At 50.7% G+C, this 13,732-nt stretch overlaps 5 protein-coding genes across 5 annotated transcripts; 3 read left to right on the plus strand and 2 right to left on the minus strand.

Annotated features, from left to right (window-relative positions):
* Positions 1-143: 143 nt before the first annotated feature.
* K460DRAFT_394277 (uncharacterized protein) lies at positions 144-1,253 on the plus strand (the record flags this gene model as incomplete). The annotated part of the gene is made up of 2 exons (XM_040935987.1): positions 144-375; positions 431-1,253. The coding sequence occupies 2 exons, from the start codon at positions 144-146 to the stop codon at positions 1,246-1,248; spliced, it is 1,050 nt and encodes a 349-aa protein (XP_040792013.1). The 3' UTR covers positions 1,249-1,253.
* A 1,305-nt stretch (positions 1,254-2,558) lies between these two features.
* Positions 2,559-3,959, minus strand: K460DRAFT_91105 (uncharacterized protein). Its single transcript, XM_040938800.1, has 2 exons — positions 3,881-3,959; positions 2,559-3,813 (listed from the first exon to the last, which is right to left on the minus strand). Exon 2 carries the CDS (start codon positions 3,717-3,719, stop codon positions 2,577-2,579), a length of 1,143 nt encoding a protein of 380 aa, XP_040792014.1. The 5' UTR covers positions 3,720-3,813; positions 3,881-3,959; the 3' UTR covers positions 2,559-2,576.
* Positions 3,960-5,173: 1,214 nt separating this feature from the next.
* Positions 5,174-9,547, plus strand: K460DRAFT_279937 (uncharacterized protein; the record flags this gene model as incomplete). Its single annotated transcript, XM_040928368.1, has 9 exons — positions 5,174-5,622; positions 5,693-6,003; positions 6,052-6,512; positions 6,562-6,717; positions 7,306-7,503; positions 7,555-8,059; positions 8,107-8,330; positions 8,380-8,516; positions 8,569-9,547. The coding sequence occupies 9 exons, from the start codon at positions 5,174-5,176 to the stop codon at positions 9,545-9,547; spliced, it is 3,420 nt and encodes a 1,139-aa protein (XP_040792015.1).
* An 816-nt stretch (positions 9,548-10,363) lies between these two features.
* Positions 10,364-11,669, plus strand: K460DRAFT_404678 (PLC-like phosphodiesterase; the record flags this gene model as incomplete). The annotated part of the gene is made up of 2 exons (XM_040936757.1): positions 10,364-11,177; positions 11,239-11,669. 2 exons carry the CDS (start codon positions 10,364-10,366, stop codon positions 11,667-11,669), a joined length of 1,245 nt encoding a protein of 414 aa, XP_040792016.1.
* A 180-nt stretch (positions 11,670-11,849) lies between these two features.
* K460DRAFT_365334 (uncharacterized protein) lies at positions 11,850-13,099 on the minus strand. The gene is made up of 2 exons (XM_040933158.1): positions 12,489-13,099; positions 11,850-12,400 (listed from the first exon to the last, which is right to left on the minus strand). The coding sequence occupies exons 1-2, from the start codon at positions 12,974-12,976 to the stop codon at positions 11,932-11,934; spliced, it is 957 nt and encodes a 318-aa protein (XP_040792017.1). The 5' UTR covers positions 12,977-13,099; the 3' UTR covers positions 11,850-11,931.
* Positions 13,100-13,732: the final 633 nt, after the last annotated feature.

The raw sequence follows: 13,732 nt of genomic DNA on the forward strand, positions 1-13,732 counted from the left end.
TGGTGCATAACGAGCAGTAGTTGAAGTACAAAGGATTAGACGACCTGAGTCTGTCGAACTTGTTTACAAACTCGCATAAGAAACTCCATACTACCGATTCATATTGAACCTCCCTACGTCTCATTCATTTACAAAGTCCGATCATGGGATCTACCCCGCAAAAGTACACCGTCCTCCACATCGGAGACGACATCAAATACAACCCCGACCTCTACAAAGCCTTTTCCCAAAAGTTCGACATCATCCAACCCACCCTCGAAGAACGGCAACGCGAGAATTTCATCCAAGCCCTCAAGGAGAAGCGATGGGGCAGCTTTCACGCCGTCTTCCGTCCCTTCTGGAACTCAGGTGGTGAAATGGGCCGCTGGGATCAAGGTACACTCCCCTCTATATCTCTTCTCGGCATCTACACTCTCTTACAAAGCCCTAGAGCTCGTCCCCCACCTTCCTCCAACATGCAAAATCTTCGCCTCCGCCGGTGCAGGCTATGACTGGGCCGACATCCCGACACTCAGCGCCCATGGAATAACCTACTGCAACGGCGCACGCGCCTCCTCTGAAGCTGTCGCTGACATGGCCATCTGGCATATACTCTCCGTCTTCCGCAACTTAATCTGGTCAGCCGAGGCCGCAAAGTCGGGCTCCGTCTCCCAATGGCAAGAGGCCCACAAGCACCAGCAAGACACGGCGTACAACCCGCGTGGCCGCAAACTCGGCATCATCGGCCTCGGAAACATAGGCTACACAATCGCGGAAAAGGCATGGCGCGGTTTTGGAATGAAAGTCCTGTACCACGACATTGTGAAGAAGAGTGAGGAACTCGAGTCCGCGGTGCAGGGAACATTTTACCCCGACTTGGACGCCATGCTGGCAGAAAGCGATTGCGTTATCCTCGCCACGCCCTTCTTCGGCGAAACACTCATTACCGCAGACCGACTACACAAGTTTAAGCGTGGGAGCCGCTTCGTCAACATCGCACGCGGGTCTTTGGTAGACGAGGATGCGCTTGTGGCTGCGCTGAAGGAGGGCTGGATATTTGCGGCGGGGCTAGATGTTCATGCTAATGAACCACATGTTCATCCAGAGTTTACAAAGATGAGGAATGTGACATTGACTTGTCATAATGCGGGCGGTGCATGGGACACGGCGAGTGGGTTTGAGAGTTTGGCCATGGAAAATATTGAGGCATTCTTAGTAGAGGGGAAGGCATTGACGCCAGTTAATGCGCACTTATTAGAGAAAAAGTGAGGGTGAAAGAAAAAGACCGATTAGTCATGTGTCTTCTAGTCATAGTTATACCCGGTTGATGTACGCTTTGTATCAAATACATAACACGAATTCAAATGTAGTAGTGATTCGACTCAAAATGCCAGCGACAAGTGCCATAGGCCTAACTCTGATTACGGGCTGAATGGTTACGAGAGTTGAGCTGGTGAAGACTGCGGAATGCACTAACGCAGACGAAACTTTGATAAGACTAGTTAAATTCACCTTCTTCAAACCCCTCCTTACAAACAACTCAGTTCCTGCAGCAGCATCTACTAGCGCCAAGGATACAGGATTCCATTATATAAAAGCCGCCCCTGTTCTGGCACCACCATTCACACTTCTTCGCCCAGTCAATCGCACACTTGGAGCGAGCGCCGGGGCAGGCCTAAATTACAACGTTTGAACGTTAGCTACTCGACTGGATGCTATATGAACAAGATTAGAATGAATGACAACGAACCCTCGGAACGAGTCCAGCGGCTTCAGCTTCCGCTTCACGGGCTTCAAGGCCGGATAGGGTAGGCGTGCCGGCGGCGAGAGCGGCAAGGATAGCGATGAGAGTGATACTGGACTTCATGTTGGAGATGAGATCTTGCTCAGGGTATTGGTGGAGAATGTGAGTAATTTGGAAACTTGAGATTGATGATGATGAAGGCTGCTTGAGTGCACGATGTTAAGAGACAACGCGGACTCCATGCCTTTATACTTCGAGCAGAGACATGCAGTAGGACTAGGAAAGATACTACATTTCAATGCGAAGTATGCGAGCGTTAATATATATGCTAACGATCTCAGTGCTAGGAATAGTACTAGAGGGTAGGGGAATGTAACACAAGAATTTGAACCATTCAGAGTCACTCGTCTTCACTCTAACACTCAAAATAGCACATATGCCATCTACGAACCCCGTGTCGTCTTGGGTTTGATGAGCTGTAGAGTTTTTTTTACTCAGTTTGGTGTCGAAGTAAGTTTGTCTATAAGCACTGTCAAGACGCGAGGACAATGAATTGTATTCATGTTGTGATCGAATTGCCAGCAACCAGAGTGCACAGTTACAGACATAACGCGACGAGAGCGACGTTCCGTATCGGTCTAATCGAGGCTGAACGCGTTTCGCATGAAACACAAGGTTGCTCACTCGTATTCATCTATTTCTGGGGGCGGAAACGCGGGGAAGACCATCCTCGTATTTTGGGCACAGCGCTTGTGGATGCGAGATACGATCTCGTACAGAATCCGGTGGATCGTTTGTTTCTCGTCTCCCCCAGCTAGTGTAGCAATAAGTCCCTCTTCGGCGGCGTTGGTACTCAATTGACCCCGAAATGCAATCGTCCTACATACCATGGCTTCGCAATCTTGGCAATCTCAATTTTCAGTGCCCCTTCATCTATATTGTACTGCTGAATGTGCCCTTTCTCCTCAACCAAAACATCATGTTGAACCCACTTGAGATAGTCGCTGAGCCCTCGCATGTTATGCTCAATCCCCTTCTCCCTCAACACATCCCAGCCCTGCTCTAGCCGCTGCTCGCTACACCATACCTGCGCTACACTCGCCGCCTCTTTACGCTTCTCCTCTACTGTATCAAAGCTTTTCACCTTCTTTGGTGGCTGCGCGAAAGTTGGTTTGAACTTACCACTCTTGGTTTTGAACCAGAGACTCGTGTTTGAGTTGTATTGCGGGGGCGCGAGTTTCCATACTAGGCCCTCGCCCTCACCCTTGACTCCAAAGGTCTCTGCGAAGGGGCATTGGCTGGCGACCTGCTCAGCAAGCGGTTCAACCTCTGAGATGGTACGCTGGATGTCTTCGGGGTATAATGTCGCGCTAAAGCGGCCGGCACGGGAGATGTTGTAGATGTCGTGGTTTGGTAAGCTAATACCTGAGAAGCAGGTGTCGTTTTGCCATTGGCCATTGATATTCACGGATATGATGACGAAGCGTTTGGATAGTTGAGCGATGGCGACGTCTTTTTGAATCTTCTCGCCAATCCACTCGCCTGCTATGACAACCGGGTGCAAGGCGTCGATGGTTGCATTAGGGTTGAGGTGCGTCCACCGCGCCAGATATAGATCGCGTAGCCGGAGGAGGTTTTTGCCCTTTTTTGACATTGCAGTCGCGAAGCCCTGGTTGTCCCTGGTGGCGGAGAGGCCTGCCACGTTCCGCGATTGGAAAACGATGTGGTCGTCATTGTAGATGACGATGTCTGCATGTGTTCCATGGAGCTTGACTGTGCCAAAAATAGGTATTGGGTCTAGTATGACTTCCTTCTCAGGGTTCTCGGGGTCGTGGTTTAGGTGTTGTAAGCCCTGGACGATCTCGGCGATGTAATTCGTGATCTTCGGATATAGTGTTGACTTTGTGTCAACTGTAGGCACCATGGCTGGTCGACGTGTCGTCGGTAGCGGATCTTTGACTGCTTTTGGAAGGGACTCGGGCTTCGCAAAAGGCATCTCGAATGCTGTGATTTCCTAGTTTGCGTGGAGATATTTCAGGTCACGTGCAACAATATTTCCTACCCGATCGAAGGCCAGAAATCAGAGAATGCTGGTATCTAGTAAGGAAGTGGTGTGAGTGGGATGTGATGGTTCGAACTGAGAAAGATTCGACTGACATATGTAAAGAAAAAAGTCGAGTATGACTGTTTCGCCTCGACCCCAACAGATGTGTGGCGCAGCGATGGGCGACACGGTCAGCATGGCTATGCTGCTATGCTCGAACGCATCAATCTTTATAAAGATCTGTGAAGATGCATGTCAATATATACGAAGGTCCGTAGAGTGTAGGCTGATTGTCCTGAAAGCGTTTGGTGGGACATGAGAAGCCGGAAGATCACGAGCGGACCCCAGGGCTAGGAATGGGTATTGTTATCTTAAACTGATATAGGTAATCACACCAGTCGCAGAAAACACTTTAGCACAGTGTTTAGCCCAATTGTCTAGACTTGCAAAGAAATGATGGTGATGCTGTCGACGATGGAAGTGGAGCCTGCAAGTTAGTACAGGCGGGCGAGCATTTCGGCTTCTTGCGGGGTTCCTCGATCGGCTCCACTTTGATTGGCACATTACCGAGCCATGTCTTCCTTCTATCAGCCCAACGTTGCGTCTATTTACTTGAGCAGTAGTATGAAGAATTCTCGATGTTTCGAGTTGTATACTATCGCGAGAAAAATGATGAACAAGTTGGGTCTAAGCTATGTACCCAACTTACCGGCGCGTTATCTATGAAATAGATTGAGGTGTGCAGCTGCCTTCAAGTCGGGAGGAAAATAGGATAAGCATAGTAATAACGAGTGAGAAGGATCACGGCTATTAGCTCGCGTATTAAAATCATACCAAGAAGGAAAATGAAATAGCTATCTATCCTACCCGGTTACCCTGTTTGAAATTTGCGAGGTTGCCATTTTACCAGTACCGCACAATGTAAGCCTTGCGGTCATAAGTGAACCAACATCCCTTTTCCTAACCCAAATTTTATGAGTCTTCGAAGAAGCTGAATAAATTTGTCATCATTTGACTGAAGACAAAACTTGGCGCAGCGTTATCCTAACCCTCTTTGTCCCCTCAACTCAGGTCTTGGCGACGACGAGCTTTCCATCCTATCTCGGGTCAAACATTATGGGGTCCGTCAGGGATCGCGGCGGGCATTGCAGGAGTTATGCGGACCGAAGCCTGCCGATAGAGACAAGTGATCCAGCCATTACGTACGTGTTATCTTGTCAAGGCCGGTTCGTTTCCGGCCACGGTTTTGTTCCGGCCTCGTAGGATATAAGCGCGTTGAGTCGCGAGAATTGGCCTGAGTCCTTCCATCAACACCGACAAAACTTTAACGCTCAGACCTAGTCTCTTCCATCAAGCTTGAATATCTTCAGCGGGCTAAAAATTTACCTTGGTTGGCTCTTTGCATCATGTCATCTTCAACTTCATCGTTCGCCTTTCCTGTCCTCAGTGACACCCACCCTGGTGACCACTCCCTACCTGCCTTCATGGTATCAACCACCCGTGGCTTTCTACCTCGTCAGAATCCTGTCGTTGAGCTGCCAAAGGAGTTTGCAGCTGTCGAATCGTTACTCCAACGCATGCCTGTCAAGACACTGTCAGGGGAACCGGGCCTGCTCGCTAAGTTCACCTTTGGCGACACCTTGGTAAAAGAACTCCCTGACCTGACCGCCGAGATCGAGAAGCATCGCGATGACCTCGTTGTCATGAATGCTCTGTACCGCGACTATTCCTTCCTGGCTTCAGCATACCTCCTCGAGCCATGTCATGAGAGATACCTTAGGGGAGAACCGTATGGTTTAGGCCGCCAATCGCTGCCTCGCTGCATTGCGCTGCCCATTGTTAAAGTCGCTGAGATGTAAGTCCAATTGACCTCTTTACCCATCTCTTGTATGTGGGAGTTGGCTAATCACGTGATCGTGCGTTAGTGCCGGTTTCAAGCCCTTCATGGAGTATGCTGGCTCGTATGCGCTTTTCAACTACCGTTTGGAGGAGCCAGAAAAGGGCCTCGAATACGAGAACCTTAGATTAATTCGCGCCTTTGAGCATGGCCTGGACCCTACTTCTTCCGAGGCCGGTTTTGTGCTCGTCCATATCGCGATGGTCAAGGAGTCTGGGGCGCTAGTTAAAGGTGCTGTAGATATGTTGGAGGGCTGCACGACGCGTGATCGAGAACGGTTTGATGAAGGTCTGCGGACGTTGGTCGGCGGTTTGAGAAATGTCAATGCTGTCATGAATAGTAAGTATGCTCGCGATCCGTTTTCGCCAGTGCTGACCGACCTTCAAGCAATGTGGAATCGCAGTAAGCCCCAGAGCTACACCACCTTCCGTACGTTCATTTTCGGCATCACATCGCAGTCAATGTTCCCGAATGGGGTCATCTACGAAGGTGTGAGCGAAGAGTCAATATCGTTTCGAGGTGAATCTGGAGCCAACGACAGCATGATCCCGATGTGTGACAATCTTCTCCAGATCAAGATGCCAGAGACGCCACTCACCGAAATCCTCGAGGATTTCCGTCAATACCGCCCTGGTAACCACCGCGAGTTCCTGGAAGCTGTTCGCGACTGCGCTCAACAATCGGGTGTTCGAGAGTTTGCGAAAGGCGACTCTATATCGGCTGCGCTGTATCTCCAGGCTCTTGACCAGGTCCGCGACTTCCGCTGGCGGCACTGGTGCTTTACACGCGAGTACATCCTTAAGCATACGTCGCATCCCACGGCGACTGGAGGGAGCCCGATCGTGACAGTAGGTGGTCTCGTCTAGTCCGGTGATACGTATGCTAATCTCCTCCTAGTGGTTGCCAAACCAACTGACTGCTGTACTCATCCAGATGGTAGAGACGTCGGAGTTCTGCAAGTCAGTAAAGGGCGTTAGTGACATTATGGACACTGCCAACCAGCAACGGGAAACGCTGAAGAAGGAAGTGGCGAAGTATTGCGGCGAGCGAGGCGTTGCTGCGCCGTAGATCTAGGCCCAAGGCATCAACACGATATCTTGGTCGCTGTATTTCAGCGGTTGGAGATACTGCAAAGAGTCCCTGCGCCTCGTGTAGCCTAGAGATCTGAAGGTATTGCAAACGTTGCATAGAGAAACAAACCCCTAGACTTTGCAGTCACCACCCGACCCTGTTCACTCACAAAAGACATTGAACATGCAAATGAAACTTCGTCAGCGCGGACAGTAGTGATCAGTAGGAAAGGTGTAAGTCTCGATGTACTGATTGTGTGCTCTTCGTGTCTTTCTCGTGTTTGCGCCCTTTGCGCTGGTAGTCGCGAGTTTCGTGGCGGCACCTGAAGCTTTGTGGCCGAGAATGTCGCATCGCAAGGGCGTAATATTAACACCGTGTCTTAAACATGACAGAAAACGGTAGCCTAGAGTACTTCGCAGCGTATTGGACGCCCTCTTCGTCTCTTCGTCGCGTCGCGTAGTGTCGTGAGTCAAGCCGGTGTCCAGTTGTATAAGCGTCATCGCGCTATGACTCAAGGTGAGGTATAGTATCGATAAGAAGCTCGCCATCATTGCCTCCTGTCAATGCCAGAACTCTCGCACACTCCAGCAATCGCCACCATTCAATGACAGTTGCAAGACATCTCATGGAACATTCACGTCTCCCTCGAATACCAAACGTACGGCGAACCTTACGGAACACGTCCTGAGAGAGCCACCCTACATAGACAGCATGACCTCAAGATACACAGCAAAACAGAACCCAATAGACCGACGGAAGGGCGAGTCTGTAGGTGCAGACTATACAGAGTATGCTGGTCTATCTGGCTGACAATAATAGGCGCTCAGCGAGTTCGCCGACTACGTACAAAAACAGCAAGCACTGCGCCGCCCGCCAGGCCAGCCGCCCGCCGTCCTCGAAGACCACGATGAGTTGAGCATATTAGACGAGCTTGGTCTGTCTGATGACATCAAGTCACACATTCGCTTGAAGACACTCCTTACCGATCCCGCCGAAGAGAACGTTGTTGCCCTCGCTGAGCACGTCAAGGAGCGGCTAGTAGAGGGCCATGGTGAGGTCCTCTTCGATGTTGGGCTAGAGGACAGCGGCGAATCCATGGGCTTTTCGAAGGAGAACTGGAGCTTTGCACTGGAGAGAATTGGGACAGTATGCGAGCAGATAAAGGCCGACTACAAGCTTTTGATGACAAGAAATGTGGACGGCGACGTTGAAGTAGGACCCCGAGACGCAAAGGATACAGGAGCAAGTGGGAAGATGATCCTGAGGCAAAGACCGCAGAGTGTCGATGATGTGATCGAGACGAGGATAGCAGTCGTGGGAAATGGTGAGACGGACAATGCCTACGTAGGTACATCAAGCTGACCGCAATAGTCGATGCTGGCAAAAGTACCATGCTCGGCGTGCTTGTCAAAGGCGGTCTAGATGATGGCCGCGGCAAAGCACGTGTGAACCTCTTCCGCCACAAGCACGAGGTCGAGAGTGGACGAACCAGCTCCGTCGGTATGGAGATCATGGGCTTCGACAGCAAGAGTGAGGTTGTTGTCTCGAATGTTGCCGGCAGAAAATTAACATGGGAGGAGATTGGAAGGCGCTCTGTGAGCAGTCTATATGGAGCTGATGAGTTGAATCTGCTAACATCCACAGGCGAAAGTGATCAGCTTCACCGACCTGGCGGGACACGAGAGGTACCTGCGCACCACTGTCTTCGGCCTCTTATCTAGCGAGCCAAACTACTGTCTCTTAATGGTGGCTGCTAACAACGGCCTGGTGGGCATGAGCAAGTGAGTACTACCCTTCCGCATCAAAGTGTACGATTTGACTGACAACGTTCAGAGAACATCTTGGTATCGCTCTTGCGCTCAATGTGCCGGTCATGGTTGTTATCACCAAAATCGACATATGTCCACCGCAGATTCTTGAGCAGACCATCACTCAGTTGACCAAAATTCTCAAGTCTCCAGGCGCACGAAAGATCCCGATCTTTATCAAGAACAGGGAAGACTGCATTCAGACTGCTACTCAATTCATGTCTCACCGAATCTGTCCCATTTTCCAGGTTTCCAACGTCACGGGACAAAATCTTGATCTAGTCCGCATGTTCCTCAACGTCCTTCCACACCACGGCAACTACGATAGCTCTGCACCCCTCGAGTTCCATGTCAACGACACCTTCTCTGTTCCATTTGTTGGTACCGTTGTCTCTGGTGTGGTCAAGTCTGGTATCATTCACTCTGGCGACACAGTTCTTATCGGACCAGATGGCCTAGGTCAGTTTCAGAGCACAAAAGTACGCTCCGTCGAGCGGAAACGGATACAAGTGGCTGGATGTTCCGCCGGCCAATCTGCTAGTCTCGCACTACGCAACGTTCGACGGAAGGATGTACGGAAAGGCATGGTCGTCTTACACAAGGCTGACAAGCCTGATCCAACTACAGGCATCATACCGAACCCTAAGGTTTATCGCGAGTTTGTTGCGGAGGTATTGATTCTGTCTCATGCGACTACCATCAAGACCAAATACCAAGCAATGCTTCATGTTGGTCCTATATCTCAGACATGTGCGATCATCGACATCGACCGTCAGTACATCCGAACCGGCGACCGTGCGCAGGTAGCTTTCAGATTCGTGCAGCGGCCGGAGTACTTGACCGTCGGCGACCGGATACTGTTCCGTGAGGGCAGGACGAAGGGCTTGGGTATCGTGAAGCGTGTGGGCTACGATCCGAAACACCCACTCAATCCGGAGTTGCAAAAAGAGCAGGACAAGGGGGAGGGGAACCACCAAGGTGGGAAGAAGGTCGAGAGTTCGTGAGGCTATACGAACCTAGTCCTGGGAGAGCTGATTTAATGGGCAGGACTGGTCCATAGGTTCTACAAACAAGAGTTGCTATCGCTACACACAACAATTCTAGCTCGACACCAATTGATACCATAAGCATCAAAAACTTGGACTGCTCCTCACTCTTCCTACCCGACAACCGGTTGGCTGACTCTGCGTTCTTATGGTCTGTCAAGCGTATTCACATGAAATCGAATGACCGTCTGCTCAGTTAGTTCGTCAACGAACCGCAACCTAGCAGCTGTCGGCCTTGCCAAATTCAGCTGCGGCCTTCAAAATAAGAGAAGGGAAAATGGTAGCCCTAACACAACACGACGAGGACGCACCAGAAGGATGCGCCTAGACAAACTAAAACCTTACCTCGGCAGGTTTACCATTAGTTTTTAGCCGCCTATCTTATCGTCCGCGACTCTTATCCCGCCATTCACCAACGTGACATGCAACGTGCTCTTGGCAAATTGGCATTCTAGCTAAGTTAAGATAGCTCCTACTTCATCCGGGTAGCTCTCCACAACCATCTCATCTACCACCAGCATCCATGCATCTCCAAGAGCGCGAGGCCAGGGTAGCTTCCCCACGTGCAGCAAGCATGCTGCATTCTTGGTATGCACTTCGAGAAGTATCAGCCGTGTGGCTATTTCCCGTGGATGTAGTGGACAGAGCGGGAAAGGATGCATGAAGCCACATTATTTACTAGATAAGAAGATGCCCAGCAGGAACAGTTGGCTTTTCAGGTTCCCGGATCTTGTTGGAGCTCAATCAGGTCTTGAGGCAAGCCAGTCATTCACGATGCGCTCGTTCATTGCTTCATCAGTTTTTCTAGGGCTTGCGTACGCGGCCGCCGTACCTGTCGAAGCTTCAGTCGTACCTCGAGGTAGCCATGGCCACAAGAAGCTCAATGTCCAAGTCGGTGTTCGGCCCTACTATCTTGTCGATGACATGGACGAAAGTCCATTGAAAGAGAAGCTCGAGAGCTGCTCGGAGCAAAAGTTCAAGACCTCAGACTTCGTTTTCGCCCATCGTGGAGCACCCCTTGAGTTCCCCGAACATACGCTTCAAAGCTACAGGGCGGCCCATCGTCAGGGGGCTGGTGTCATTGAATGCGATGTTGCGTTCACGAAGGACAAGCAGCTCGTCTGCCGCCATGCACAGTGCGATCTGCATTTTACAACCAACATTTTGAACACCACATTGGCCTCGAAGTGCACGACGCCATTTACGCCGTTCAATGGCACCGCACCAGCAACTGCCAAGTGCTGCACTTCGGACATCACACTCGCAGAGTTCGAGACGCTCTGTGGAAAGATGGAGGGCTTCAATCCCAACGCTACAACTCCCCTGAAATACATGGACGGCACACCTTACTTTCGCACCAACCTCTATGCTCAAGGCTGCCCTAAGCTCATGACCGTCGACTCCTATATCCCCTTAGTCGACTCCTGGGATCTCAAATTCACTGCAGAACTCAAGACGCCAGAAGTCAAGATGCCATTCAATGGCTACACGCAGAAGCAATACGCCCAGGACCTCGTCAACAAATTCTACGAGCACGGCATCAATCCCAGTCGTGTGTTCTTGCAGTCTTTCCTCCCAGATGATATCTGTAAGTAACCCAGCGTACGAAATGCAAAGTGAAAAGAACTGACGGTGTATCCCAACCTAAGTTTACTGGATCGACAATGAGCCTAAATTTGGCAAACAAGCTGTTTACCTCGACGAGCGCGTTGACACACCAGCCGGCTATGCCAACGCCACAGCCAGCATTCCCGGGCTCGCCAAGCGCGGTGTGAAGATCATGGCGCCTGCATTTTTTGCACTGACCAAGCTCAACGATGCAGGCAAGATCGTGCCGTCTGAGTACGCTATCGCTTGCCAGAAGGCCGGTCTTGATATTGTTGCTTGGAGTTTTGAGCGCTCTGGGTGGTTGCAGATCGGCGGCGGTGGATATTATTATGACTACGTGAAGAATGTCCTCAACAACGACGGCGACATGTATACTGTTCTCGACGTTCTGGCTCAGCAGGTGAAGGTCAAGGCTATGTTCTCGGACTGGCCTGCAACCGTCACGTACTACGCGAACTGCTTTGGTTTGTAAGCGTCATTGAAGGTCGACCTACATGTAAAAAGTCAAATTAAAAGCGGATGTAAATAAAAAGCAGGAGTGGGGTGTACATAACGAATAATGGATGACTTAGGTCACTTAGCGACGAGTCCGAGCCTCAACACATGCTCATACCAGCCTGGGTGACATCTAGTCTAAAGAAGCAAGAGAGGCCTGCATGCCACCACCTAATCTTTCAGTGCCCGACCTGGTTGCCATAATTTATTGAAGATATCCTAGCTACTTAACGATACACTCAGCTGACTTCCTCGTCATTGACATCGCCGTCTGGCTTCCGCAGCCTCACTCTACTTTCCTCCATATCCCATTCAGTCCTACATGTCGCGTACGGCAGCATCAACTCAAACCACGTGGGTTTGGTTACCTTCTTGACAGGCGTAAGCAATTGCTCCTCCAACTCCAGCCAATTCCTCTCCCACAAGTCTTGTGGACTTGAGTCTACCAGTACCACATACAGATCCCGTAGCCCTTGCATGCCGGCGATGATCGCCCATCCGCGCTCCCAATTTGCTGTATCTTCACGGTATGCGAGACGTCCCCCACGTCTTAGGTACGGAAGCGCGCGAATGTGCCAACGCAATCGCAATGTTCGAATGCTATCGAGGCGCTGCGAAGGGACGCGTGATGGGAGGTAGAGCAGGTGCGTCAGGTGGAGGATAGAGAATATGTGTGGGCGGTAGAGATGGGGGACTGCTTCCGAGTACCTAGTAACATATGCCATTAGCCGTGTTCGCCGTGAACTGGTGTTCATGCTTCGTCAAATGATAATAAAGCGGATTGGTAAACGCATACATCCTTCGACAAACCCTCAGCATGTTCGCACATGCACCACCTAGCCGTTCGCTTTTACGTCCACCAACGAGCACGCGACACCAACAGTCCCTCTCGTTTTCCATGCTGCCCGCTACTTCCCCTCCCAACCCCACTTCTTCTCGCGCATCACAAAGAAAATGTCCAAACTTCTTCTTCGCGCTGAGCGTCAAATGTACAGTCTCCTCGCCCATGACGTACTCGTACACCATGCGGCGCAACTCAATGGGCAGGCGCGCGAAGAAGATGCTCTGGCCCTGGGCATGCGTGCGCGTATCGATCTCAGCGTCTGGTTCCGACGTCAACGAGATGGTTGACTTGCGGGGGCGAAGCGAGCCATGGTCTGGTTCTGAGGCGCGTAGCGAAAACGGATTGCGCGATTTGGGCTTCTTGGTGGGGTTCTCTTGCGAGGGGATGTCGTGGGGGACCCAGCGCATGCCTGGCATGAGGGCACGCAGCTTCCCCTTCATGATTGAAGATGATGGGTGAAGTGCGTAGAGACAATGGCATGCCGTGCCACAGACTAAATCGTCCCGAAGGACTTGAAAAGGTTGGAAGGAGTGGATTGGTTTCCCCCTGCGTTTACAGGTGGATGACGGGTGGATTGGTTTCCCCCTGCGTTTACAGGTGGATGACGGGTGGATTCTGCTGCGCGGGGAATCCGCCGCGTTGCTTGTTTCGTTCAAGCTCCGCGTGGGAAAGCTTGGGGGAATGGGGCGGGGGTACGGGGTAATGAGGGCCGATGTACTCGTACCTTGCTTTGATGAGACAAGTAGCAAGAGTAGACTATCAACATGAAGATAATCACTGGGTGTCTTCGATGATGTTTATATACTGATGTGCTTCGCATTTTACCTGTTCGATACCTCCTCACTATACTATACGACTCATACCTCCTCGCACTTTATCGCTCGATCAAGTATCGCGCCCTATCAAACTCCATAATAATTTTCAACAAATGCGTGAATACCGTTGTCTATCTTGTCGCAGTTTGTCAGCTTAAGAAGGGACAATACTACTAAGGAACGTATCAGATAAGGGGATTTTTAAAGCGCCTGCGCCCACTGATCAGTTATATAAATATTCGCAAGCTAAGATAAGTAGTAAATGAATCCTAGAGGAGGGTGTGGTTATTGCAGGTACTCTTGATGGACTGTATAGGGTATGATGAGTATTGTGGATTGACATGCTACATGTGGAAAGGGGTTGCCTGAAGGGTATATTAT

This window comes from Cucurbitaria berberidis (genome assembly GCF_010015615.1).
Source record: "Cucurbitaria berberidis CBS 394.84 unplaced genomic scaffold K460scaffold_2, whole genome shotgun sequence".
Classification (NCBI taxonomy): Eukaryota; Fungi; Ascomycota; class Dothideomycetes; order Pleosporales; family Cucurbitariaceae; genus Cucurbitaria; species Cucurbitaria berberidis.

Bases quoted from the DNA above. Each gene is read 5' to 3' on its own strand.
- K460DRAFT_91105 (XM_040938800.1), bottom strand. From the start codon at position 3,719: ATGCCTTTTGCGAAGCCCGAGTCCCTTCCAAAAGCAGTCAAAGATCCG.
- K460DRAFT_365334 (XM_040933158.1), bottom strand. From the start codon at position 12,976: ATGAAGGGGAAGCTGCGTGCCCTCATGCCAGGCATGCGCTGGGTCCCC. The intron at 12,401-12,488 runs GTATGCGTTTAC...ATATGTTACTAG, and splicing joins CTGAGGGTTTGTCGAAGGAT to GTACTCGGAAGCAGTCCCCC.